Genomic DNA, 25,449 nt, shown 5'->3' with positions numbered 1-25,449 from the left:
AGCCATTCTTCTTTCATCTTCTGACTTTCGAGGCATTCTGTTTTATGTCAATTTTGACTGAATCGTTATGCAATAGGAGTTTACTGATGTGACAATCGTTTTGGTAAGGTGAAGTAGTTTGTTATGTCAGTGTTGCTTGGATTTTTATAATTTGGTGGAAAAGGCACAACAAGATTCGTTTAACGAAAAGTTAAGATAAAAAAACAAAACGTATATGCGTTTCCTTTTTCACCCTGCTATTAGGTATTTAGTTTAATTCAAACTTGAGTAAAACCAAGAGGGTCTAATGCAAGCTTAAATATGTGGTACATTACTTGGTTCCCGTCTATTTTTGGCAATAGTTTATTAATGGAAAACTAATGAAGCGTTATTACGTTTTTAAGATACTGGGTTAAAACTGTGCATCAAATTCAAAAGGTAAGTAAAATGTTGGTTAACATGTTAAAGACATCAAATGCATTAGTTTGCAAAGTTTGCCATGGTAAGAATATGATTAAAAAACAATGACGATTGTAGGTATCCATTCGGTTCGACAAAACCAAAGCCCAGCCTGGTGAAGGAATCAATGTTGACGTTACAGCTGATCCTAACTCCGTCGTCAACCTATTAGCCGTAGATCAGAGTGTGCTTCTCCTTAAGAGCGGAAATGACATCACGCCTACAGAGGTAACATTTGCGGTTAACAACTGTGTGATTACGTTACTTGTTTGTATCCAAGTTTGTGAAACATATTCTGCATGTTTATTTTTATAAATGTTGAAAACGTTCCAATATCATTGAACTATTGCGTAGTAAGGTACTACTTATAGAGTATAAGATACTTAGATACCTATATACACCTGGCCCTATAAGGACCATTTTTAGAAGTAGACAGGTATAAATACTACACATGTTTAAATGACATCAGATATGCATAAAGTTGGACCTAGTCGAATGGAAGAGCAACTATGCTAGTATTTTTGCATATTTTTCATAATATTAAAGATGAAGCTTCCTTGTATATTCAGTATCTTCATAAGATTCTAGTTTAGGTTTACTTGTTCATATATCTGGTGCCATCCCCAACCCTCCCTCCACCCGATCCTCACCACTCCCCTCAGAATTAGCATTTGTATTTACGCTGATGTAGATGCAATATTTGTTTGTAATTAGTATGTTTTGCGCATCACAATGTTTCCGGCCCTATGCATGTGTATCTGTCTATAGATATATATGTATAGGTCAATGATGAACTGAAATCGTATAACACGATATGGACGCCCATCCATCCACTTCTCTACTTATTTTGATAAGATATTTTTTTTCTTCAAAACGTACATAAATATTTATAGGTCGTTGATGAACTGAAGTCGTATGACACCATTGTACATTCCAACAATGGCGGCCACATATTCATCGGATTCGTGCCTGAGCCTGTGCCTATGATATGGCGGCCTTTCACAAATTATTATGGAGTATCCGACGCCGAACAGATTTTCAAGGTACGTACAAATACTGAGCTACCACCTTACACCTTGGGTTATTCACCACTAGGATACAAACTTACTGTTCTTAAACCAACTATTTACTATACACGGGTTTATAAATACAATGATACACAAGAGAGAAACCCACGTTAAATATCTACATTTCATTTATCAATATCCGGTGTTCTTTCGTATATTTTAGAAAAGCTGACCGATTCACTGATACACCTTTCACTATTTTGCTTCCCGCTATACCAGATTTGGTCAATGGTTTTGATTTTCATATAACACAAAAAAATGTATCCCTTAGGAATGAGGTTTGTGTACATTTGTAATTAGCTATAAATAAGTAATTAAAACATTCCTTTTTGCTATATAATTGAATAGTATTTGACAAGAAATACTGCAATAGCGGTTCTGTAATAGCATCGTTATATTCATTTATCAGATGAAAATATTCTTGTTAAACATAGCACCTCAAAATGATCATATTAGATGGAATCAAGCGTTAATGACATAATATTTCACAGGGTGTCTTCAGAAATACAACAAAATCAAACCACAAAAATCTGGGTTACTCTTTATACATATTTTGAATTTATGTGAAGGATATCTATATTTTCCGTAATAAATTCTTAGTACCCATATGACACATATTTTAATAATTTCTGCTTATATATAATTTGGATTGTAGGACGCCGGAGTAAATGTTATGACTGATGCGCTAGTACATCACCATGTGGGGCCGGGTACATACTGTGAGTAAATACATATGATTGCCTATTTGTGAACATTATGTTCTTTTCCTTTTCTTTGTGGTAGTAAATGTAGCATTGCACTGTTCTATACCATTCACAATGCGGAAACACCCACTTTTCCTCTAGATATCACAAACTGCAAGTATATTATGCTACTTATCCCTTACCCATCTCACCTCTACCTCCATCACCACCACCACCACAACCACCACCACCTCCATCACGACCACCACCTCCAACATCATCACCATCACCAACACCAACACCACCACCACCACCACAATCACCTTCATCACCACCACCACCACCACCACCACCACCATCACCTTGTCTTTATTTTCATATTATCCAGCACATTTGTTAAAACCTTTCCTCCTGTATTTACCATTCACTTCAGTAAAAAAAATCTCTCATTTTCTGTATGACCATTCGTTACAATGAGTATATTTATTTCATCTCGTAATTGCCATTCATTATATTCAGTATAATTCTTTCCTCATGGAATACACATTTTTTAAATGAATACAATTCCTGGTATGAATGTTGTATTACAATGAGTATTACTTTTCTTTCTCTTTTACGTAACTTATACTTATACCTATACTTTCTGCTGTGACTAGTTACCACCTTTAGTATGTTATTTCATCACTTGTACACAGGATAGTTCTGTGAACATTGGTCGATGAATATGAGGTTTAATCAGATTAGACGAATTAAGGTGCAAAGTACAGTTAATGACAACGTTTGTTTTGAACCCTTAACAGTTCAGATTAAGTTGTTATACACTGATGCCGATTGTAACCTTAACGTTTCGTGACAGTTCCTATTAATCTGTGTTACTCCGGTGTCGACTGTAACTTTTACACCGGGTTCTTTCAAATTGTGTAAAGCTGTTTTACATCGATGCAGTCATTTGTACTGTTCGTACACCAATGTTAATTGTTGCTCTTACATTTCAATGTAAGCTGAATTACACTGGTGTTGCTTGTCAATTATCCCAGCCTTCAAAGCTGTGTCCCTCTTTTAAGCCAGAAAGAGATCAGATTGTCAATCTCTTGGGTGAGATAGCCTTGTGTGGAATTGCGGAATCAGTCATAACAATAGTATGACATCACGTTATCAATGCATTGACGTCACGTGATCAGTCGTAGACCATCGAAGACATACATGTGCTGCCATCAGGTTGTTTGAGTGAGATGAGATGACATATGGCATTAGATAGGAGTCATACATCAAATTATCCTTCAAAACCTTCGAGAGGAATAAACTGATCTTGTTAAATAAAACATTTGAATTGCGCATTTCCCAAACAGTACTCCAAATCTGTCAAGCCTGCGCGATATTATGCCTTCCTGAAAAATCAGACAACCACCAGGTTCGCCTTCTACGATATTGACCAGCTTTGATTGAAATACTTTGAAGATTTCATTTATTTACATATTTTTAATTATCGTCATATCGAGAAATGTCCTATGTACGACATGAGATTAATGATTATTGGTTATAGTGTCTGCGTTATAAAAATATTAAAAAATCACGGTAAGGCCGTGAGCGGGCGGACGTATATTTTGTAAAGTATCTACAATCTATTTTTGAAAATGTAACATATCTTCCAGTGTATGTTCTGGATGTTCTCGTTCCGTGTTATTTTCATCCATTTTTGCCTTTCATTTCAAAGTTATTTTATTGCTGCAATTAATAATAGGATTTGGCACAGGCAATTCCTATAAACGCCATCGCCAGGTCAAACATTATGAAATCAATACGGGCCGGTGTAAATAATGAGACAAAAATTGAATGAAAACGAAAAGACATATACCTGCGTAAAAAAAAGTAATTTATGCTACTGTCTGTAGAATAAAAATTCCATTTATATCTTAATTCATTAGTTATCACTCACATGGTCGAAATTCCGATGATGACGTCATATATACGGTTAACAAAGCGTTGTTTATTGAACAAAACATGAGTTTTGATTGGCATAAATGAAAATATATTTTTGTTTCATTACGATTTGATCTATCAATGGAAGACAATTATAACACTGAATGCTTTAAATACGTTTATTTAATTACTAGAAATGGCTTTTATTCCGATGTTTTCTGGGGTTTATTTATCTGATTTTAAATTTAATCGTTTGAGTTGTCCGGGCTTCGTTGCTGTGGGCATTGTCAGTAAAAGGCATTTTAACGATTTGGACATTTATTGAAATAAAAACAGCATTTTAAGACTGCTACAATTGTTTAGCCCTAATGACCTCTTCTGTGTTGTCGGGCCATTTAGAATCCATTGACTGACTAACTAACCGTCCACAATAAAAATGACTTCCTCAAGAGAAAAGAGGCAAATTTTCAACAGAAGGTAATTTAAGTGAATCTTTAAATCGCGTTGTGAAACTCTTTTGTTGTATGTTTAATTCTTCGCGGTGTAAGATATATTTTCACGCTGTTCTAGTGCGCCGGCGATTTTTGTAACCCACGAAGGTGCCACTAAGAAAAGGGTACGAATTTCCATATATATTCTAAAACTATATTGTTTGGCATATCACTTCATTTTTAGATCCTATGTAGCTCCGTCTAATATGATAGAGCGTGAGACATCAGTGGGTGTACTGCATTGCGCCGCTGTTCATGATGCAATAACATGTCGAACCTGGAAAATCCAGGTGTAAGCGAGACTTGATGGAAAATACTTGACTGGTTCGGGTAGCATGACCCGTTCAGCACAGAACTATCTTCATTACGGTCACTGACAACAGGTTTAATGGCAATTGACAAGGATGGGATCAACTGTGATGATGCAGAACTGGTGGGCCAGAAGATTTACTAGTTACTAGATGGCATAGCTGTAACTAACGCACATATACAAAAATATCTGACCACGCTCGTACATTGAATACCCTGCTGCCAGGCATTAAAATAGGCAACAAGAACGTCCCCATTTTAGCAATCTGTATTATTCATGCGGGCTGCACAGCACTAGCACACCGTGAGTCGGAGGACATCAAATCATACTTTAAGTATGAAATGTCGGCGATACCTACATCACTCTTCAAGGATTCTTATATGAGAAAGACAGACAAATCATAATTGGCCAATGTGATCAAGAAAAAATATGACCAACCTTGAAGCGTTTTGTTCGCTCAAAGACAATCCGATTGTGATAGATGGTGGTTGGCAGGTACCACGCATTCGATGGGAAAAGGACACAACATATTGGGAGGTTGCTGAGCAATACGAATGCTATCTTTTGAATAAGTATGGATGTGTTGTGTTGTCTTTGATGGATATGAAGGGCCATCCACAAAGGATCATATACACCTCAGGCGTTCAACAAAAAGATCAGCTGATATCACTGTCACTGGTGCGTTCAAATGTCATAGGGATCAAGAGGCATTTTTTACGAACAGCAAGAATAAGACACAATTCATAGAACTCCTTGTAGGTATCCTGCAGTCAAAAGAGCAACCACCAAATGCAATGACGGCGATGCAGATACCTTAATCGTATCAGCCGCTCTGGATTTTTCACAGTATAACCAATCAACTTTGTTTGTCGCAGAAGACAGATATTTTCATATTGCTGATACACCATTGGAAAACCAACATGGCTGATATATTCATCAGAAAAGAAAGCAAGACAAGCTCACAGAAGAATGGTGCCGATCTGTATAGCATTCGTGAAGCCCATGAAGTCATAGACACAGTTGTGCGACAAAATATATTGTTCATTCATGCCTGGAGCGGAGGTGATACTACATCATCTACTTTTGGACAAGGAAAGATACACCTATTGAAAGTGTTTCCAAAGTCAGACAGTATCCAACACCTTTCTCAAGATTTCACTAATGGGAGAAAACACCACAACAAATCGTTACTCTTGGTATCTCAATATTCTGTCAACTCTACGGAGCAAAGGATGACGAGTCTTTGACTTCATTGACCACGTTTAGACACATCAGGTATCAGGCATTGGTTGCTCGATGTAATCGAATTGAGACTGAACGACTGCTCCCAGCCTCCGTGTTCATCTTCAGGTAATGCAGTGAAAAGAAATCAACACCAACTACCTTGACCCCCTTGAATGGGGATGGACTGTGGCAACTCATACTATGCACCCAATGTTGACGGATTTGGATGCGGCATCTGTGAATGTTTTGAAATTCATTTGCTGCAAGTGTAAAAGTACCAACAAAAACAGTGTACTACGAATTTGTGCTCATGCCACAAAAATGGGTTGAAGTGTTGTAGCATGTGATGGTTGTCGGGGAGAGAGATGTAACAACCAGTCGGCCAATATTGTCATCGAAGACGATAAAGATGAGGCATACGAATCTTGAATCTTGAAGATAACTGACACTAAAACCCTTATATGATGTATGTGAATATTACACTTTCATTTGTAAATGTATGGTTTTCAATTATCATTGTACAGTATAAATAAACATGTATCCAAATTGTCCCGGCTTGTTTCATACAGCTGAGATGCTCTGGTTTTACCCGCATATTGGCAGCCATCTTGGATTTTTGTATATGTTTTCCATTCCAAAACCAAGTTATTATACGTCACAGAACAATGAAGAATGTTATGTTTAATACATAAGCCAGTTTGCAGCACTATTATCACACAACAATTAAAAGTACGAGTTTTCCTTCATCGAACCCATATTCTTGTTTCTTTTAATTTGGCGAAAAATGGCAAAAATTAGACAGAAATCAAAAATGACCTCAAAAATATTCCCCAAATGGAAACCTTCAGGACTTTTAACCTGTGATAGAAGAGACATTGGTGACTAGAAATCAGAAGAATTTGATAACATAGTATTTTTTTCCCCAGGTGCGACCGATTTCGCAAACCTACCACCAATATGTACAGGTCCGAGTGGTAAACCCACGGCTGGGCCTGGATTGGGACCAGGCGGTGCTATGGATTCTGGTGCGGCTGCTGGCATGGCCACTGGTGGTATAGGAGGAACCTCTGTGCTGAAAGAAGTGGAGACAATTCGCTCCGATTTCCCAGAAACATGGCTATGGATCAACAAAACTGTCGGGTAAAATTTTAAACTCAAATACCTAGAACAAACAGGAGTGGGCTTAATATAATTTCGAATAAATATAAAAAGAAGGGATATATAATACGAACAAACGGAATCTAAGCGTTATCATACAATTAGTATGAATAAATTGCTATTTTAACAGCAGGTGCTACGCTATTGATAATGCGCTCATCCGTATTGTTCTTTTTTCATTAGGTGTTTGTCTAGCATCATGCTTTCCTCTGCTTCATGTGCGCATGTCAACTTTGCTTCTTGTTTCACGCTCTGTTACATGGTATTTAGAAGGAAATCTGATACACTGTTCTCTAACCATTATCATGACCTGCGGCTGAGACGTTAAATTGGTGTATGATATCTGGTAGTTCACTCTTTGCCCTTTAAGAACACTCAGTTGATTTTGTTCAATAATAATTAATTAATTAACTGAATGAATAACATGATTGCTAGGCTAATGAAGCTTAAGATAAGACGCACGTAACGCACAACCCAAAAAGTAGAAAAACCTACATCATGATCCCTTCTTCATCCGTCACTTTTTAATCTAGGCCTGGGTATAACTACACAATTATCTTAAGTACCATCCTAGGTGTTAAGATGTAAAAGAATTTTGATCCCCAACTCCGCGATTATTTCTGTTTTACGTTTCCTGTAATATTTCCTTCTTTTTCAATAGTCTTCCGAAGTAATTCTAAAATAAAATCACATTCAGAGTTTACAAATGTAGGTATAAATGCGCATTTCTATTGCAGAATATAAGTGGACAAAAACCTGATTTTAACGACGCCCATTAATCAGTACGGGAGTATGGAATGTCTAGCAATGCTTTTTCCGTGTTATAATTTGCCATACTCGGCTATAGACATGCACTCTACACTTCCCACACGTTGTTCTACTTCCACATATTCTACAATTCTAACATACTTTGTACTTATTCTTTTACTCTGGTACCATTCCCACCTAATTGTTATTCTTAAACACTGAACAGTTTCCTAACACTTGTACCATTCCAAAATACTTTGTGATTCTCATAGAACAAATTACTTACACTTGTACCGTTCGCAAATATACTAATTCTCACTTCCTGAACAATTTTCCTACACTTTTACTATTCCCACATTATTTGTGATTCTCACTGAACAATTTCCTTACACTTGTACCATTCCCAAATCCATTCTTTTTCTCCCGTCCTGAACAATTTCCTTACACAATTCCCCAATACACATGATTGTTATTCCAATGCCACCTAAATATTAAATATTATCTCATATTCCTATACACAGTATTATATGTATCTGTATTAACTTCGGTTAACTCAAAATTGGCATAAATCTAGGCATTATCAATTTCATATCATTATCAAGCTGTGATTTGCATATGTATAAACTTTTATAAAGCAATGAAGGATTACTGCTTCAACTAATCATCAGTTATTACCTTTATTGTGTATGGTTGAATGACCGAGATTTCTGGGTAAAGGCACTGAAACAGGCAATCACATTTTGACCAAAATAGTGAACAGATAAGCATATTAAAGGATGACGTCATCGAGCCTGGCAAGCTTGTGGAATGGGGATATAACAGCTAGGTATTATTTTACACGTGAATCAAAGTACATGTAAAGGACACGGGGCACGTGTACTACTTTGATTACCGACCTAAGGTAGACCCCACAAGACCATGGCGACGACTGGTATCCACATCTCATTGTTTGACATCCTTTGTAAAGACACTGATCTCTTGATAAGCTGTGTCAAAACAGAATGATTTTGCCTCTTGTTACCATTTTATTCTTCACACTGAATGGCACACTGCGTCACCTGGGGGGAAATGTTTAAACGAATTAGGTTAAATCTTTATTTGTTCCAAGTCACCACAATGATGCATGGGATCGCTCCTGGGCTTGCGTTCAACGGTTTCCAGACTGTGTCTCCAATGGCCCCAGTTGCTGGTATGGGTGCTGGTGGAATGGGAGAAACTTAGGTGCTGAAAGAAGTTGAGACAATTCGTTCTGATTTTCCCGAGACATGGCTATGGAACAGCCGCGGGTGCTAGTTAGACTTCTTGTATGCCTGGGGGCGGTATAGTAGGAAATCAAAAGTTGAAAAAAGTGGAGACAACTCGCTCCAATTTTCTGGAGACGTGGATGTGGCTCAATAGAACTGTAGGGGAAAGGTCTTTACATGCAGATACATGTGGTGTCGCCAATGAGTGATAACACTATTCTGGCTTTTCCCACTAGTTTGTCAGGTTCGATTCAAATAGCTACAACAGACATGGATGGGGGCTTTTGTTAACTCAGAACAGCTTGGTATTTACGACAATGTGTAGATAGTTTGTTTTTAAATCAGATAGGATATTTTGGTCCTAAATTTATACCATCCCATTATAATTAAAGTGCTATTGTATCATTTATGCGTCTATATTCTATTCTGCTTTGCGTGTTAAACACATTCCTTTATGGTTTTTTGGTTTTGGCTGCTTTATTCCCGCCACAAAAAACGACTACGTAGGCTTAAGGGCTAAGCTTTAAACACACAAATCAACCTTAAAATTGGAAAGCATAAGCTGATTCCTTTCCTGCTTTTTTAACCTTTTACTTTTTTTTTTTTTTTTACCCCATTTTTTAACTGTTAAACACAATCGCTATGCCAGCTACTAATCAGATGAAAAGTCGTTCAGTAAAAGAATCGCTTTCATTTCCTACTGTTAAGGGAATGCAAATATTCAAATTCTGAAGGTTTCCCCTTTGTTTTGATTTTTCTAAGATACTGTTATCAGTTCACCTCTGAAATCAGATATTGATATGGTGTGTACTCATTCTCTTTCCGATACCCGTTGGTGAATGTGCGTAGATGTGCTTTTCAAAGATGGCCGCCGTAGCCTCTGATTGATTGACACGTTTATAATTGTACGCCCATGTGATGCAAACGGTCCACCTATGTCTTTCCCAAACTTATAAGGGATTTTTATGAAATTAAAATGTTTAATAATGCAACATTTGCGACTATAGGGGCAGTGTGGGGTATTTGTAAAACGCCCATTTACATTTAAAATTGATGTTACCCAAGTATATCTTGAAATGGAGAAATACTGTTTAGAGTGTAGTTTACGTTGTGACGTATTTTTCCTCATCTGAATCCAATCATTGTTTGGGGAACGCTCCAATACTAATTATAATTACTTTCCATAATTGATGTGTGTATGTGAATTTAGCTATATTGAATTATTATATAATATGACGATTAACACACACACTAACCTAATTCCTTAATTTAAATGGTGCCATTTAATCGTTAGGGTGTATGGATTGTCGAGCAATGCTTTGTCTTGTTGCCATTGCCACACTTCACCATATACACGCACTGTTTACTTCTCACACACTGTATTATTCCTACATATGACACACATTTCCCGTTAACTTCAAAATGTACCCTTTCATTACAATTTCTGTACTTTCCCAAATGCCGACACGCTTTACTATTCCAAACATTATTGCACATGCAAGACACACACAACAATGCTACGATTCTATTCACTCTCCTAATTTCAACCATTTTCATGGATGTCCCCGCACATTTACTAACACTATTGACTACAATCTTCAATTCAACAATTCCGTACCCCTCCGGAACGCCTGTTCTTGTCCTTTTTCAGGTGTCTTAGTGCTGATACTGCCTTATGGCATTTTTGGCTATTTGGGATTTTCTTGTTGTATGTTTGTATTAGGCAGCTGCTAATAGAACTCACTCACAGTATCAATTTTATTCTATAGTTGGATACAAAAATGTTGTGGAAAACGCAATAATATAGAAAAGTGAACGTGATGATATAAATATGAAGAATGCTATTCAATTGCAACCACCATCCCAAAATAGTGTCAAGACGAGGATTCTCAACTTGACATCAATTTATACGTGAATCTCAAGACGTTAATGAAAAGACACGCTTGTACTACATTTGATTAACAATATTTGCCGCAGTTGTTGACTCAAAGGGTACCGCACACCGGTTTCTATGTGAAAACATATCTAAATATCTCAAGAAAAAACGTGTGGTTGGGCAGGTGTTCAAGATGTCTTTCCACGTCCTGTTTGGAAATTAAATCCGAGCCATTTTGGTGAAAGATAGATGCGTTTACTACTTCACCACCAATCTACCTCTGCAGTGTTGTAAGGATCTGTCTGCTTGATTTAAATTTTACATACATTTTAAAGTAGATTTCCTGGAGGTGGTTAATACGCATTGTTAAACCTCAAGTGAATTTCTAGCTATTTGATTGGTTGGGAGAAAATTAAACAAAAATCTCTGTCACCCTCCGAAAATACATTGGTTTTAAGGGGCGCGGGTGATATTGCCATGAGACAGTAAAAAATATCACATGCGCAAAAAATAAGCGTGCACCGCTTCGTTTCCCTACCGTGATGGTCACAAGAACGTTTGACGGCAACAGCCAATTTCATCAGGCGCCGGTGCGATAGCGATTGTAAACAGCAGACTATCAACAAACAAGATGTCATTATCGAGGTTTGCTGCCGTTTCTGAGCTACATTGACTTTTGGTGTAACAAAATAGATATTACATTCATTAGCAGGTGACAGTGAATATTGTCAACCCTCAAAACCCCATTGTCACCCGAGGCGAACAATGGTTTTCTCGGGTTGACAATATTCTCTGTCATCTGCTAATGAATGTAATATTTATATAATATTTCATCTTTATGCACTTTAAGATCCGGTTTGGGTGCGACTGGCATGCATGTGATGCCGCCTGTTATTGGTCTGGATGGTTTGTTAGTACATGTAACTTCGGCGCTTAAAAATGTGGAGAAAACTCCCGTTTCCAAGAGACATGGCTTTGGCTCAATAAAAATGTTGGGTAAAAATCTGGTTTCGGCCTCCATTATCTATTTGGAGGATAGCAAAAAAAAAATATGTTTTAAGACCTCAAAGCATTTCCTTCACATTCTGTAGAGCTAGAATGTGTATAGCTTGTGTTTTTAGTGGTGGTGCTGGTGGTATTTTCTCGGAACGGCATGACTTCTGGTATGCCTAGTGAGTGTGTGACAGAAACGTTAGTGCTGAAAATTGAACGGATGACCAAGATACCTGATTAAGACTTAATCAAGTTGTTGGGGATAGGTTTCTTCCTGTCAGTCGTTCGTGGTGTGAATTCATCATGTCAGATTCCTTCTTAGTGGTCCTCTTCTTATTTTTGAATATAAACAGATAAAAAACGCCATGTGTTCTCAACTCGGGGAAGTTAATCTTCAATAGTTGTTCTAATTACAACGTGCAACGTTTAGGAGTGTGAAAATAAAAATGTCTCTTTATTCTTGAACAGCTTACTTGCTAGACCGTTTCCTTGTCTTTCTATGCATTTAATAAAAACAGATTTTATGATTTGTGACAGTAGAAAACTACAGCAACATATAGACAAACGGCTTATAACTATACACTTATTTAATCATAAAACAAAATAATATTGTGTTGATTTGAAACTTTTGATATATATATTTTCATTTATTGCCAGAATTGTTATTTTGTATTTATATGTTATGCTTAGTTTTTGCTTTGTTACCTTACTTGTTGCCTTCCTGCACCTTCATCTGACATATGCATCTTATTTCTCTCACATGTTAATTATGTCATAACTCCATGTATATCAAATTCGGCTTAGTATGAGTGATTGCTATTTATTTGACATTAAAATATACATTTGTTTTCAACAATAAAATGTCAATACGTCTATTATACTGAGTATAGTAAATCTGATTATTTTTGTGCAGTCAAAAATATTTTATAGACAAAATGTCTCAAATATTTGTTTTTCCGGACGCTTAAGAATATAATAAAATCGAATACCTGTATTACAGACCAATAAACTGTTTTACAATGATTGGTCGTAACATACAAAGCATACATTATCCATTACAACATTAATTTTCGATTTGTTAACTAACGTAGACCTGACGGCCACGTGACCATTGCTGCCACAATCCCGGATACGATTACGTCATGGGTTGCCAGTGCCTTTGCTGTCCACGCCACCAGTGGCCTCGGAATCGCCCCAACAAGCGCAAAGGCACGCTTATCATAGTATACAATAGTTCTAAACTTGTAAATTGATCAAGAACAAAGAACGTTTATACGTTTTGGAAAGCCTGCTTTCTTCAATATTGTATCGTAATTGCATTCCTTTTGTAAAAATATTACTCTCGTTCCAAACTTTTCGTTGCGTGTTGATGCTATTGTATGTATTCATATTGAACTTAAACCAGTATGTTTAATATATTGCTTTTGATATTTTGAAGTTCCAACACACTCGGTGTCTTTCGCGATAACAAAAAATCGACGACGACTGATGACTTTGGGCAATTATGTGATCCCGTTTATGATCTAATTACAACAGCTTCTTTTGATCTTGCAGGTTGAAGCCTTCAGACCATTCTTTGTCAGCCTGACATTGCCTTACTCAGTTGTAAGAGGAGAACAACTCGTACTGCAGGCCAATGTTTTCAACTATATGACTATGGATATGGACGTACGTCAGAAAACACTGAATAAAAAAAAATCATTAAGAGTTGGCAATTTCAAAACGACATACAACAGTTTTTTTTCTTTCTTCTTTTCATGTCGACTTCTGTTTCAATTTTGCGCATGGACACTGCATCATTTTAAACCTAATTTTAACCATCACTGATAGTTTCTACAGGGCGACCAAAATGTTATTTCAGTGACAATTCCCTCGGGACGACAACAAGTTATATAACTGACAACCTTCAATAAATAATTGTACCATTATTTCTTTCTTATGGGCAACAAACATGTGTTTTCAAAGAGAATGATATATAAATGAAAATATTTTAATATCTTGTTTTATTCTGAAGCAGTAGACTTAAACAGTTTACATTTTGATTATTTTGAGTTGGCGCTGACAGAAAATCCAATAATAATAATATACAACATTTATATAGCGCCCTATATAATTTGTAAAATTACTCTAAAGCGCTTTAAAACATATGGATAATAGTATAAGTTATAATCGTGAAACAAAAATAAAGGCTTACAATCGCTTTTATACATTAAGCAAGCAGATAATCATCGCAATGTGCACATAAAAGATTAAATAAAGGGTGGTATTTGCATGACGTCTTTTTAGTAATGTCAGTCCGTTCTTGAACACCGTTGACCGTAAGTAACATGTTTGATTGAACTTTCTTTGTGTTTTATTTAATGTTTTTTTTCTTACATACCAGGTCATTGTAACATTAGAAAAGAATGATGATCTGGTAAATGTCGTATTCGGTACACATGGGACAGAGTCCTACATCGCCCAGACAACAACAAAGACTGTACACGTAAGTAGTTATACAGCTATAACAACAGAGAAAATACAATTAACTATCATCAATTAAGCCATTGTTTATCCAAATCTAGAATGTTTTAGGGACATCCATATACTTTTCAATTCTAATGTTTGCTTACAATCAAGTCATTTCAAAATCTTACCACATTAGCTGGGACCAAAAACTATCTAGAGGCATATTTTTATACATACTGGACAAATGACGAACACGATATGTCATAGATTTCTTTTACATACAAATTCCAATCAGGAGGATTAAACAGATGACATAGGACTAGCTTTTAGCGTGATATATTTTCCTAAACATCTTTTGTTTAGCTTAACGCATTTTTGTCGAGACAATAACCAATACCAGGTAGACGGATAGCAAATTATTGCATGCATTAACCTGATGAACTAGATAATTAATTTCCATTCAAAAATCTTGGGTAGTGCAAACGAAGTCAACTTCAAATGAATTGGTTCCATACGTGGCTTTCATCGGAGTTTTGCTCACATGCACTTTTTTTGTCTAACAAACACATAATAAAAAAGTTTTCTCGTGTTCGCTATACCGGATAGAAATCGTATTTAACATACTGTTGATATTCCTGTGTAGGATTACATTCTAGCTGATATATTTTTGTGTGTTTTTTTCTATGAAATTATATAATTGTTGCAAGTTCTATTTAGTCTCCTAATTTTAAATCTATCTTAAATCATCAAATTACACTGTTCCCAGTACTTCTCATAATTGTCCATCAAAAGCCATGCTGCAGAACTAAGACAGTGAATGATTTCTTTTTTAGGTATATGGCAGATATTGAGAACGTTTCAATTTTTTCCGTTTCGATTTTGTTATCGCCTATGACATCTTTAATTATTTATTTTCGGTAATTATTGTATTTCTTAAACTGAAAACCATGAAATGCAATTAACTGAACCATTATGAAAATACATCATAGGTAACGTTTGAAAATCAGATATATCTATTCATCACAGTATTATAAATTAATTTAAATATTTCCATAAGGATGTAATTTTTATATACAAGATGTTATTCGATATGAATAATATCATCATAGAGTATACTTCTAATTGCATTTATGTGTGTTTTAAGTACGTTTTAACCATATTTTACCTATCAAATACAACCGAGCCCCTGTTTCACGACTTACTGTACATGTCGGTATTCTGTCTCCAGGTAACAGCTGGTGGAACAAAGTCTGTGTTTTTCCCTGTGGTTCCTGCCGGCCTTGGTTCTGTCAGTATTAACGTGAAGGCCCAGTCTACGTTGGCCGCCGACGCTGTTAGGCGACAACTCCTTATTGAGGTACAGATGCTGATATTGTTTACGTGTTTTCGAACTCGATTCATCATTTTAGTGTGTCCGTATAAAGTCAGCATGGTCTGTGTTATGTTCAGGTAGGAACATGTCTTGGAAAGATTTCAAACGCTACTTAATTCAAACCATTAATAAAAATAAGGCTTACTTTGAAACGGGACTTTTGTCTTTTTAATATATACGTATCCATGTTTTGAAATGGTAAGCGCTTTATAACAGCGCTAGTAAATTCATTTATGATTTTATTCAAGATTATGATATAACAAACTTTCCATTACGTTATCTTTACTGACTTTGGCTACGTACACCAGAGAAAACCTTATTTACTCTAAATAGCTAATAGCCATGGGTTCCACTATTAAACCTAGATAAAGACAGTGCGTTAGTGTGTCCTCCTGTAAAAATATTACCGACTTAACGAGGGTGAATTTATCTTTAGCTCACTCCCTCTAGTAAGACTAGTAAACCAGAGGTCCCTAGATCGACTCATAGTGGAGGGATACAAATATAATGAGGTCTGAAAAAGATGGATATAGAAAATATTAACCCTGTTAATGCTTCGGGGTTCTGAAAATGGGTCCTAGAATGAGGATGGGTGGATTAAATGGATTGTAGTCCTGTTTGTACGAATATCTTAATTCTGTCGCAAGTGATAACCTTTTTGCACTCTTACAAAACATGGTTATTGATCTTGAGACGGACATCCGTGAAGTGATCGATTATCAGCAATGAAATAAATATACGTAAAATAGATAAATTCTGGAATTTGCTACTGCTCACGTAGATTTGTTTTTATTACCGTATCAGAATTATTTAAAAGTATCGGTATAAATAAAATCAGAACATCTGACATAAACTCAAATTGTGTATCAATATAAGTATCCTTACTTACGTAGTGGGTATTTCGGTCGATGGGACGTTATTTAACATTTGTAAATCAGCGAGAAAGGTATATTCAAGGAATAACAGTAACTAAGAATTATGTAACCTGTTTCACGATAAGGCTGAAGGTGTCCCGAAAGAGTACAATATACCGATGCTTGTTGACCTGAAACACAACACCAACTTCGCGGAGACAGTTGATGTCACATTACCTGCTGGGGTCGTCGCCGGATCACAGCGAGTGCGTGTCTCGGCTATCGGTATGTTTTCTTCTTTAATATTTTTCAAGAAGTTGATTTAAATGAATGAAATCATCGTAAAAAAGCTGTGAATGTTAAGCGATATTGTCAACGCAGCATATGAAAACGTATTGTATCACATAGATTAATATTTTTAAGAAAGACTATTTCCTTGATTCGTGTTAATATCAAATCGATTTTGAAGATTTTTCCAGACCTTCCCTGCGTGAAAAATAATTAAATGGAATAAAAAATAAAGATTTTTAACAACTTATTCATTTTCTTTTTGTAGGAGACTTAATGGGACCAACGGTCAATGGGCTAGAAAAACTTTTGCGCATGCCAACCGGATGTGGAGAACAGACGATGTTAGGTTTCGCACCTGATGTGTTTGTAACTAACCATCTCACCGACACCCACCAGTTGACATCAAGTGTCGAGGGGAAAGCGATCAACTTCATGGAGAAAGGTATGCTCATATGCTTCATTTGTTTAACTTCGATAAATACTGTAAACTTTATGTACAACCCCTATACTTCATTTCGAAAACTCACCATTCCGTACTCTTTAAATGAGATTTTGTTTCTACTACGCAAAGTTATAGCTCCTTTAATTTATTGAGAAAAGTTATCGCGTCGATGTTGAAACCGCGATCGAAATTGTACCAGGTTTAAGCAAAAGTAAGTGTCATACGAAAAATTAGTAATTCATAGTATTAATGCATTACTTTTTATACTCATAATGTAAAAGTATATGTGTAAACTAAATGGGTATTTTTTTTTACAAAACATTGCACTGTTTTTCTTTAGAAAAACCTTTGTGTTTATCAATAATTATATTGAAATAACAAAGCAAATTTAAAACTGTGTACGTGTTTTGTCTAGTTATGTTTTTTGACGTTTCTTATATAATTTGCGAAAGATTTCGATGAATGATTTTAATTAAAAATATCATGGATGATTAGTATTTGGTAAGAAATCATAAGCCGACATGCATAATAGTCAGCAATATTTTATATGAAGATAATAAATTATTATTCTGCAATGTTCAAAATCTCAAATACAAGTAACGTGTTTCTATTTCTTAAACATAAATGCGTAATTTAACTTGAATGAATTATATCGTTCAAAAATTATTCATTACATCTGTATAAGACATGGCCAGTTATGTTCCGGTTTGTTACTCTTGAATGTGCCGGTCGGTATACTGTACAATGAATGTGTTTTTTAACAGGATACCAAAGAGAACTTACTTTCCAGCACACGGATGGATCATTCAGTGCTTTCGGAGACAGTGACCCATCGGGCAGTATGTGGCTAACGGCTTTTGTGGCGAAGTCATTCCACCAGGCGAAACGTCATGTCTTTATCGATGATGAAACTCTAACCAGAGCTATTGATTGGATGATAAACCGCCAGGCAGCAAATGGTTCCTTCCCAGAACCTGGCCGTATCATCCATAAGAACATGCAGGTAATGTTGATGTTATTATGCAAATGAGGGAGCCATGTGTAAAACAAGTTAAGGAACTAATATTTGAATGTGCAAAATGAATTTAACATTTATCAAATGAGGAGGACAATTGTTCAGAGGTTATATAACATGAAGATTCTCTCTCATGATACTTGAACTTTATTATTGATGGTATTATTAGAGATCTTGTTTACTTTATATCTCATTGTTGCTGGTTTCTTGTATACCCTAGTATGACTCTGATATCTATGCCAATAACACAAATCACTGTAGGATAAAAATAACAGAAGGTTAAGGCTGCTACAGGGTACACTGACTTAATAAAATAGTAATACAAGAATAGTAAGCAATGTAATTTGTGTGAACGTCTTTCCTTGCTTTCAACGTGAATATGTTAATCATTTTTGTTCTCAAATGACCATGCATCTTAATGTTAAAGCGTCTGATCTATTTTCTGATTTAGGGTGGATCTGCCTCTGGTGCTTCTTTGACCGCCTTCGTCCTTATCGCCTTACTGGAGAACAGTGACCTGCAAGGAGTAAGTTATACATCAGGTCATCGTCTTACACACCTGTGGAAATAAGTAATTGGAGTTGAAGATCAAACCTATGGTGTTTTCATTTCTGCCTTGTAATACTGAATGACATGTTATAAAACGCATTAAAGGACATTGCCTCTAACCGAATATATAACAAGCGCCTAGATATTCATCACTTTAATATGTGTCATGTTATTGTATATTGTATTATAAGCAAATACTTGTAATGCTCTATCAAATCATTTTTAAGCAGCAGTGAAATTTTCAAATTCACAGGGTGTGCACCAGAGGATACAATCATCAGCAAGCAAAGCCCAGACATACCTGGAGGGAGAGGTTTTCGCCATGACAGATCCCTACGGCCTATCCATTTGCAGTTACGCATTGACTTTAGCAAGAAGCCATTCCTCAGCAACAACCTTCCATAAACTCATGGCCACAGCAGTTACTAAAGGTTTGCGATTCCTTCTTAGATAATAGTGAGGTCAGTGGTTGCGGTAATGCTTGTTGCATAATTGTTTTATATGAACTTTCTTTGTTCCTAAAAAAGTGAGGGAGTGTAGAAACGTTAATTTCCAAGAAGACTATTGGAAAACTATGTGACAACTGATTCGCCTTCTCCGTGTAAGGCGACTTATGTGTTCCGTTTTTGTTAGGCGTCGAATGTGCCACCTCTCTACTTGCCGACTTATATGTCCTTTCCCTCCATATAACAAGGTTCATCTTCTTTATCCTTTTAGCAAAGATATTGAAGAAACACACTTGAATCTGAATACATTGCAACATTATCATTCGTATCTTTACTGTTTCTGTATCTCTATGATGACATTTCCGTGTGGCAATACTATATAAAGCGTATAGAATGTTTCATAGTCATATGACATCCTATCGTATCATCAAATCTGTAAACACTTTGAATAAAATTTCATTGAAAACTATCAAACTTTTTAAGGTACCATATAAAAATTATTGTTATTTGTAAACAAACATTGGGATGCTTTGTGCTGTTCCCTTTCTCAACCTTTAAAATTATTATAATTGTCGAAAAGTACTTGTCTTTGTATCATCATATCGTTTATTGCACGGTTTTGATGCTTTACAGACGGTATGACCCACTGGCATGAACCAGAATCAGCCTCATCCTCAACCGGCCACTACTGGTCCCCACCCCATCAGCAATCCAAGCCAGTGGATATTGAGATGACGTCATATGGCCTAATGGTGTTTGCTCACAACGGTCAGTTTACTGAAGGGCTTCCTTTCATGAAATGGATCACAAAGCAGAGGAATCCCAATGGCGGCTTTTCTTCAACTCAGGTTAGTACAGATTTACGATTAAACAAACGTATGAAAAGGGATAAATGTCATTAGAAAAATTTAAAATGTGTTAATTACCTCCAAATAGATATTACATTTCAGATAATAAATGTCGCGTTGATAAGATTGTAGTGAAAGCTTTGGCATTGAAATTGCAACCGAGCGATGTCACCAAGCATAATATATTTATTGTTATTCATGTATTTTTCGTGTTGGTTCAGGGAGGTTTAAAATCAAAAGTGAAAAAAAAGAGGAGGAATCTTCCTCAAATTGCATATACATATATATATTATATACCTCATCCAAAGTTTAACATATATTATGTTTTATATTTTAATTGCACTGTTACAAAAATCATCTTTATATTGGTTCCAGGATACCGTATTAGCACTACAGTCCTTGTCCGAGTTCGCTCGTATCGGATATTCTGAACACTTCCACATGCAAATCGGAATCACAGCTGGACAAACTACTCACACGTTTAACGTCACCAGACAGAATGCATTGGTACTTCAATCATTGGAAGTAAGTAGCTTTTATACTGGTGATAATACATTGGGTATTTACTTGAATTTATTATTTCAAACTCACCAAATACTTGGTATTTATGATCGCTTTTACTAGAGATAATACATTTTCTATTTTATTCTTTCAATACGGTTCAACATGTCACATATGTTGATCAATGAATCGCATGTTCGTTAAAATTTGAAAATGTTTAGTAGAGATAGTATACTGAAACTCGTTTAAATTAGGAGCTCTGCTACTAGAAATTGCAAAGAATGTACATTTATTATATAATTCGTTATTAGAAAGTAGCATTTCCGCTAGACAGTAAGTCGAAACAGTAAGTGATACGATTTGTCACTAGAGATTTGTATTCCATTCAACACTGTGCTTTACGATTTGGTAATCCATACATTTCATCAGTTTGCAAATTACTTTCTCTTCAGCTCCGTTCCATACCAAGCCACGTGACTGTTACAGGAACCGGAAGTGGAATGGGCCTAGTCGAGGTTTGTTACTTTGTTTCATCAGAATACAAGTTACTATCATAATACCACAATTATGCCTGAAATAACTGTGAACAAATTTAAAAAATCCTGAAATTAATAAAGCATTTCAATTACTTACCCACGTAACATGCAGTTATATTTTGTTACAGGTATCTGTATTCTTTAATGTTGAGCAAGAGGTCGAACAGCCATCATTTGAAGTTGATGTTACGATTATAGAAGAAACAATCAACTCCCTAAAAGTCCGATCCTGTACAAAGTAAGAAGTGGGTTTTTTTTTATTTTTTCTTCTTATATGCACAACAAGAAAAAAACCTCTGAAAATGTGTATGCATGTTTATCAGTCCATGTATTTATTGCCAGCAATGCCATCGTACTTAAAGCTTCGATTAATCGGGATTACAGGTGGCTGAAAACTGGAGCCAGCGGAATGGCCGTGCAGGAAGTTGGCGTGCCGACCGGTTTCGCCCCTGATCTTGAAAGCATTGGGAAAATAGCCACCCTGAAAAAGACTGAGATGGAAAATCGCAAGGTCATTTTGTACTTTGACGAGGTATGAACATTTAACCAAGCATAGACTTACCTTAAATAATGCATTAACATGTTTCATCTTAAGTATTTCTGTGGTCCTTTTAGTCATGGATCAAAGAATACGGTTTTCTTGTTATTGCAAAACGTTGCTTTAAATATCTATACTGGAAAACTAAAATGTAAATCAAGTAGAAAGATTTTTTTATCCACAACAAAAAAACGGCAGACATTGGTAGATTTTTATTTAACTCTCAAAAAAGTAACTTATATCAGCAACATTAACTGGTGGTAAAATATGCTGATCAATAAGTATCATCAAAACTAGGATATTAAACTGCTATTAACGAATGATCACCACAAGTAACGATTTCGAAAACTAAAGTGTCTTCCACAACAAGTGGTACCATTTGGTAATATCTTTGTGACGACATGTGGCGTTTCAAGTGAAGGCATCGTAAGCTCGTTTCAAGATATGCTGTCTCGATTATGATGTTATTCTAATAAGCTTGATATCAAGGTGAGATATTTCGTTAAACGTGTTTAATAACAACAACGAATAGTTAACTGTTATAGCTTTCAAAAAAATAATTCGAATGGTAGCTATTTCATGTCAATTAAACGACTTCTCTCCATGACTCTTCCGATTGTTGTTAATCATTCATTTATTGCGACGACGAAATCTTAACTAAAGAACAATTATCTATTTTTTGCTCTAGACAAAATTCTTGCTGAAAAATGACTATCTGAAAAGTACCATTTTACCAGCATTTTTCCCGAGATAATTTTATCGACGTCAACACAATCCCTTAAAATGATGAAATGTCCTCCAATTAATGTACAGTTCTTAACAGCATACGATGCCTTTGCTATGAGTCACTTCTCACAGTCAAATAATAAACATTAACTTGTGGAAAAAATCAGTTTCTTGTCCGTATAACATAATAGTTTCACTCTATCTCTATCACAGAAAGAAACATAAGTAATTTCGGTAAAGTTTCAGAGCTTTATTATATTTTTATATTACATATATATACAGTCATTAATGTCTAATCTGTAATCCGAATTCACTTTATCTAGATTACCACGACCCCCCTGTGTGTAACTATGGATGCCTTCAGGACGGACAAAGTTGCCAAGTCGAAGCCGGCTCCTATCAGAGTCTATGACTACTATGAGCCAAGTAAGATAAATCTTGTTGAATATATTTACATACTCTCAATATACAGTAAACAATTCTGCAGAAATATTTCAATTATTTTATTTTCGCGAGTACGTATTTATGAATAAGTTATCCACAGGAAAAGATAATTAATACTGTTCATTTATTAGTTGTTAAACTATATCTGAACAATAATAGTATTATATAAAAAAAAAACACTACAAGACCGACTGTCGCATATTTTGCGAGGATTTAGTCTGAAACTTGTCCTACAATGTACTAGTAGGAACTGTCAAGTCGACATTTCATCTAAACATACGTCACGCTAGATAGGATTTAACGTATTCAAATGCTTTATTTCTTTTACAAACCAGGTAACCAAGTAACGACGTTCTACCAATCCACAGTGCTGAAGAACTCTGGTGTCTGTGATATCTGTAATGAATGTGGCTGTGATGTAAGTACACGACGTAATTCAGGAAAAGCTGAATTAGTCACAGTATCAATATTTTGGCCTATTTTAACTTTTATATTCGATAAAAGGAACATTTCAGAATCATTGTCGATACAAATTGTTTCAAAAAGGTAACATTCTGATCCTCGAAAATGTCAATATATACAGTACAGTATTTATCCAGATGTACACTTGCATCCTGATATTACTCTGTCACATTTCTACAAAATTACTGAAGGAACGAAACAAAAAGCATTCCAGGTGAAAAAGTAATTACTTTATAATTACTGTTGTCGTAAAATATCGTTACTAATTCATTATACCTTGCTCCGGTACACTGTCTTAAACACTTCATTTTTATTTCAGGACACGTGTGTTTTTTTATTCTAATAAAAACATGTATTGTAAGATCTTAAATTTGAAATGAAATATATAATCGATTATTGTTTTATTTCCAGGGACAACATGAGACTGAAATAATGAAAAATGGCCAAAGTTAGTTCTGCATGAATTTTTATATCTTATGTATACATTACTTTTTGCATTGTTCTCTCTGTAAATAAAAGAAATGATTTTTGACGAAGATTCCTTGTTTTACAAAAATCAAAAACAAAGACATTACCTGCAAACTACTAGCTTAAAATGAAGTGGCTCAAAACGTTAAGCGTTTCCTTGCCACATATGGCACCCATCAAAACTAGGAGGTTAACAACAATCTACCGATTAAACTCGTACCTACAACTAAAATAAAACAACAAAGAATATGTGTCATTTATCGTTTGACATGAATTGACATGCTGGAAATAACATGGTAATAATAACTTTTCACTTCGATGCGATCTGATCATTGGATACTAAATTCTGTTGAACCTTATCGCTGTTAGCTAATGCCGCCGCGTGTCCTTCCTTCAGTTTGTGCATTATGAATTCAAATACTGTCGCCCATGCCAGGCTTGTTTCACCGGAAAACTGTCCTTTCAATTCCTCATGCCATGCATACATCATGGCCTCTGTAAATGCGTCGAAATATTCGTTCTTAAAACCTGTAAACTGTATATGCCGCTTTCCAAGGCCAGTTAGTAATGGCGTGACTGCTGCTTCTATGTCATCAATGTTTTCGACTGCCGCTCCGACAGCCTGCATAAATCATGAGGTATGTCCCTTAAAGTTGGAATCACGTAAGAGGTCTTCCACTTCTACGTCTCTACAAGGAGACAATTGTTTGACGTGCGGATGGAGTTTAAATCTGCGGAGAAAAACCTTTATGCCGTGTCCAGTGATATTGGAACACATCACTTTCCATGTTTTCTTAATGATATCTCGCTGTTTATTTGTCAAAGGGTTTGACCCTGTCGTTGAAACAACTGATCGGTTTGCTGCTGCCATAGAAGTTGTACATCCCATCCTCGACGTCTCCTCTTCCACATGTAATATCAAAATTCAACATTCATATCCATTGAATTTATTGTTAATATAAGTTGCGTTGTGCTGTAACAGGAGAAAAAAAATACATATAGTTATAGGTCATGCATAATATAGAATTTATCAAAACTGTCAATTAATTCATATTGATTTCTGGTCAATCTTAGAGCAGTTACTCGTAGAGAGTTGGAAGGGGAGATAACACTTACATTCTTGTACAGCATATAGGAAATCTTCATTATCGTCTATACACCACCTAATATCAACGACCGGTAGCATGATAAATTCATTATCGTGCGTTTTAAGCATGGGAATACTCAAGAAGACTTTGCGAACAATTTGAGAACAACTTGAGATTGTATTTTTTCAAATGGGAATGTATTGCTTTTCGAAAAGAAAACGGTACGCTCCCGCCAGGTGACATCCAGAACAGCAAATAGTATCCACAAAA

At 35.7% G+C, this 25,449-nt stretch overlaps 1 protein-coding gene across 1 annotated transcript in view; it reads left to right on the top strand.

Moving 5' to 3' along the window:
• Positions 1–24,153, top strand: part of LOC110466250 (CD109 antigen-like) — a 38,057-nt gene extending 13,904 nt beyond the window's left edge. The window contains exons 16-36 of the mRNA XM_021522654.1: positions 517–666; positions 1,332–1,481; positions 2,161–2,224; positions 7,060–7,273; positions 13,243–13,360; positions 13,706–13,819; positions 14,535–14,636; positions 15,828–15,956; positions 16,972–17,110; positions 17,382–17,558; positions 18,323–18,561; positions 19,025–19,099; positions 19,376–19,553; positions 20,202–20,416; positions 20,792–20,941; positions 21,370–21,432; positions 21,582–21,691; positions 21,838–21,985; positions 23,041–23,143; positions 23,497–23,579; positions 24,035–24,153. Of these exons, the coding sequence (XP_021378329.1) occupies positions 517–666; positions 1,332–1,481; positions 2,161–2,224; positions 7,060–7,273; positions 13,243–13,360; positions 13,706–13,819; positions 14,535–14,636; positions 15,828–15,956; positions 16,972–17,110; positions 17,382–17,558; positions 18,323–18,561; positions 19,025–19,099; positions 19,376–19,553; positions 20,202–20,416; positions 20,792–20,941; positions 21,370–21,432; positions 21,582–21,691; positions 21,838–21,985; positions 23,041–23,143; positions 23,497–23,579; positions 24,035–24,076 (2,763 nt within the window). The 3' untranslated portion in view covers positions 24,077–24,153. The remainder of the gene's footprint in view (positions 1–516; positions 667–1,331; positions 1,482–2,160; positions 2,225–7,059; positions 7,274–13,242; positions 13,361–13,705; positions 13,820–14,534; positions 14,637–15,827; positions 15,957–16,971; positions 17,111–17,381; positions 17,559–18,322; positions 18,562–19,024; positions 19,100–19,375; positions 19,554–20,201; positions 20,417–20,791; positions 20,942–21,369; positions 21,433–21,581; positions 21,692–21,837; positions 21,986–23,040; positions 23,144–23,496; positions 23,580–24,034) is intronic.
• The last annotated feature ends 1,296 nt before the right edge of the window (positions 24,154–25,449 follow it).

This window comes from Mizuhopecten yessoensis, unplaced genomic scaffold (assembly GCF_002113885.1).
Source record: "Mizuhopecten yessoensis strain PY_sf001 unplaced genomic scaffold, ASM211388v2 scaffold11125, whole genome shotgun sequence".
Classification (NCBI taxonomy): Eukaryota; Metazoa; Mollusca; class Bivalvia; order Pectinida; family Pectinidae; genus Mizuhopecten; species Mizuhopecten yessoensis.
Note: the sequence above shows the minus strand (reverse complement) of the source record. Positions and strands in the feature narration are given on the sequence as shown.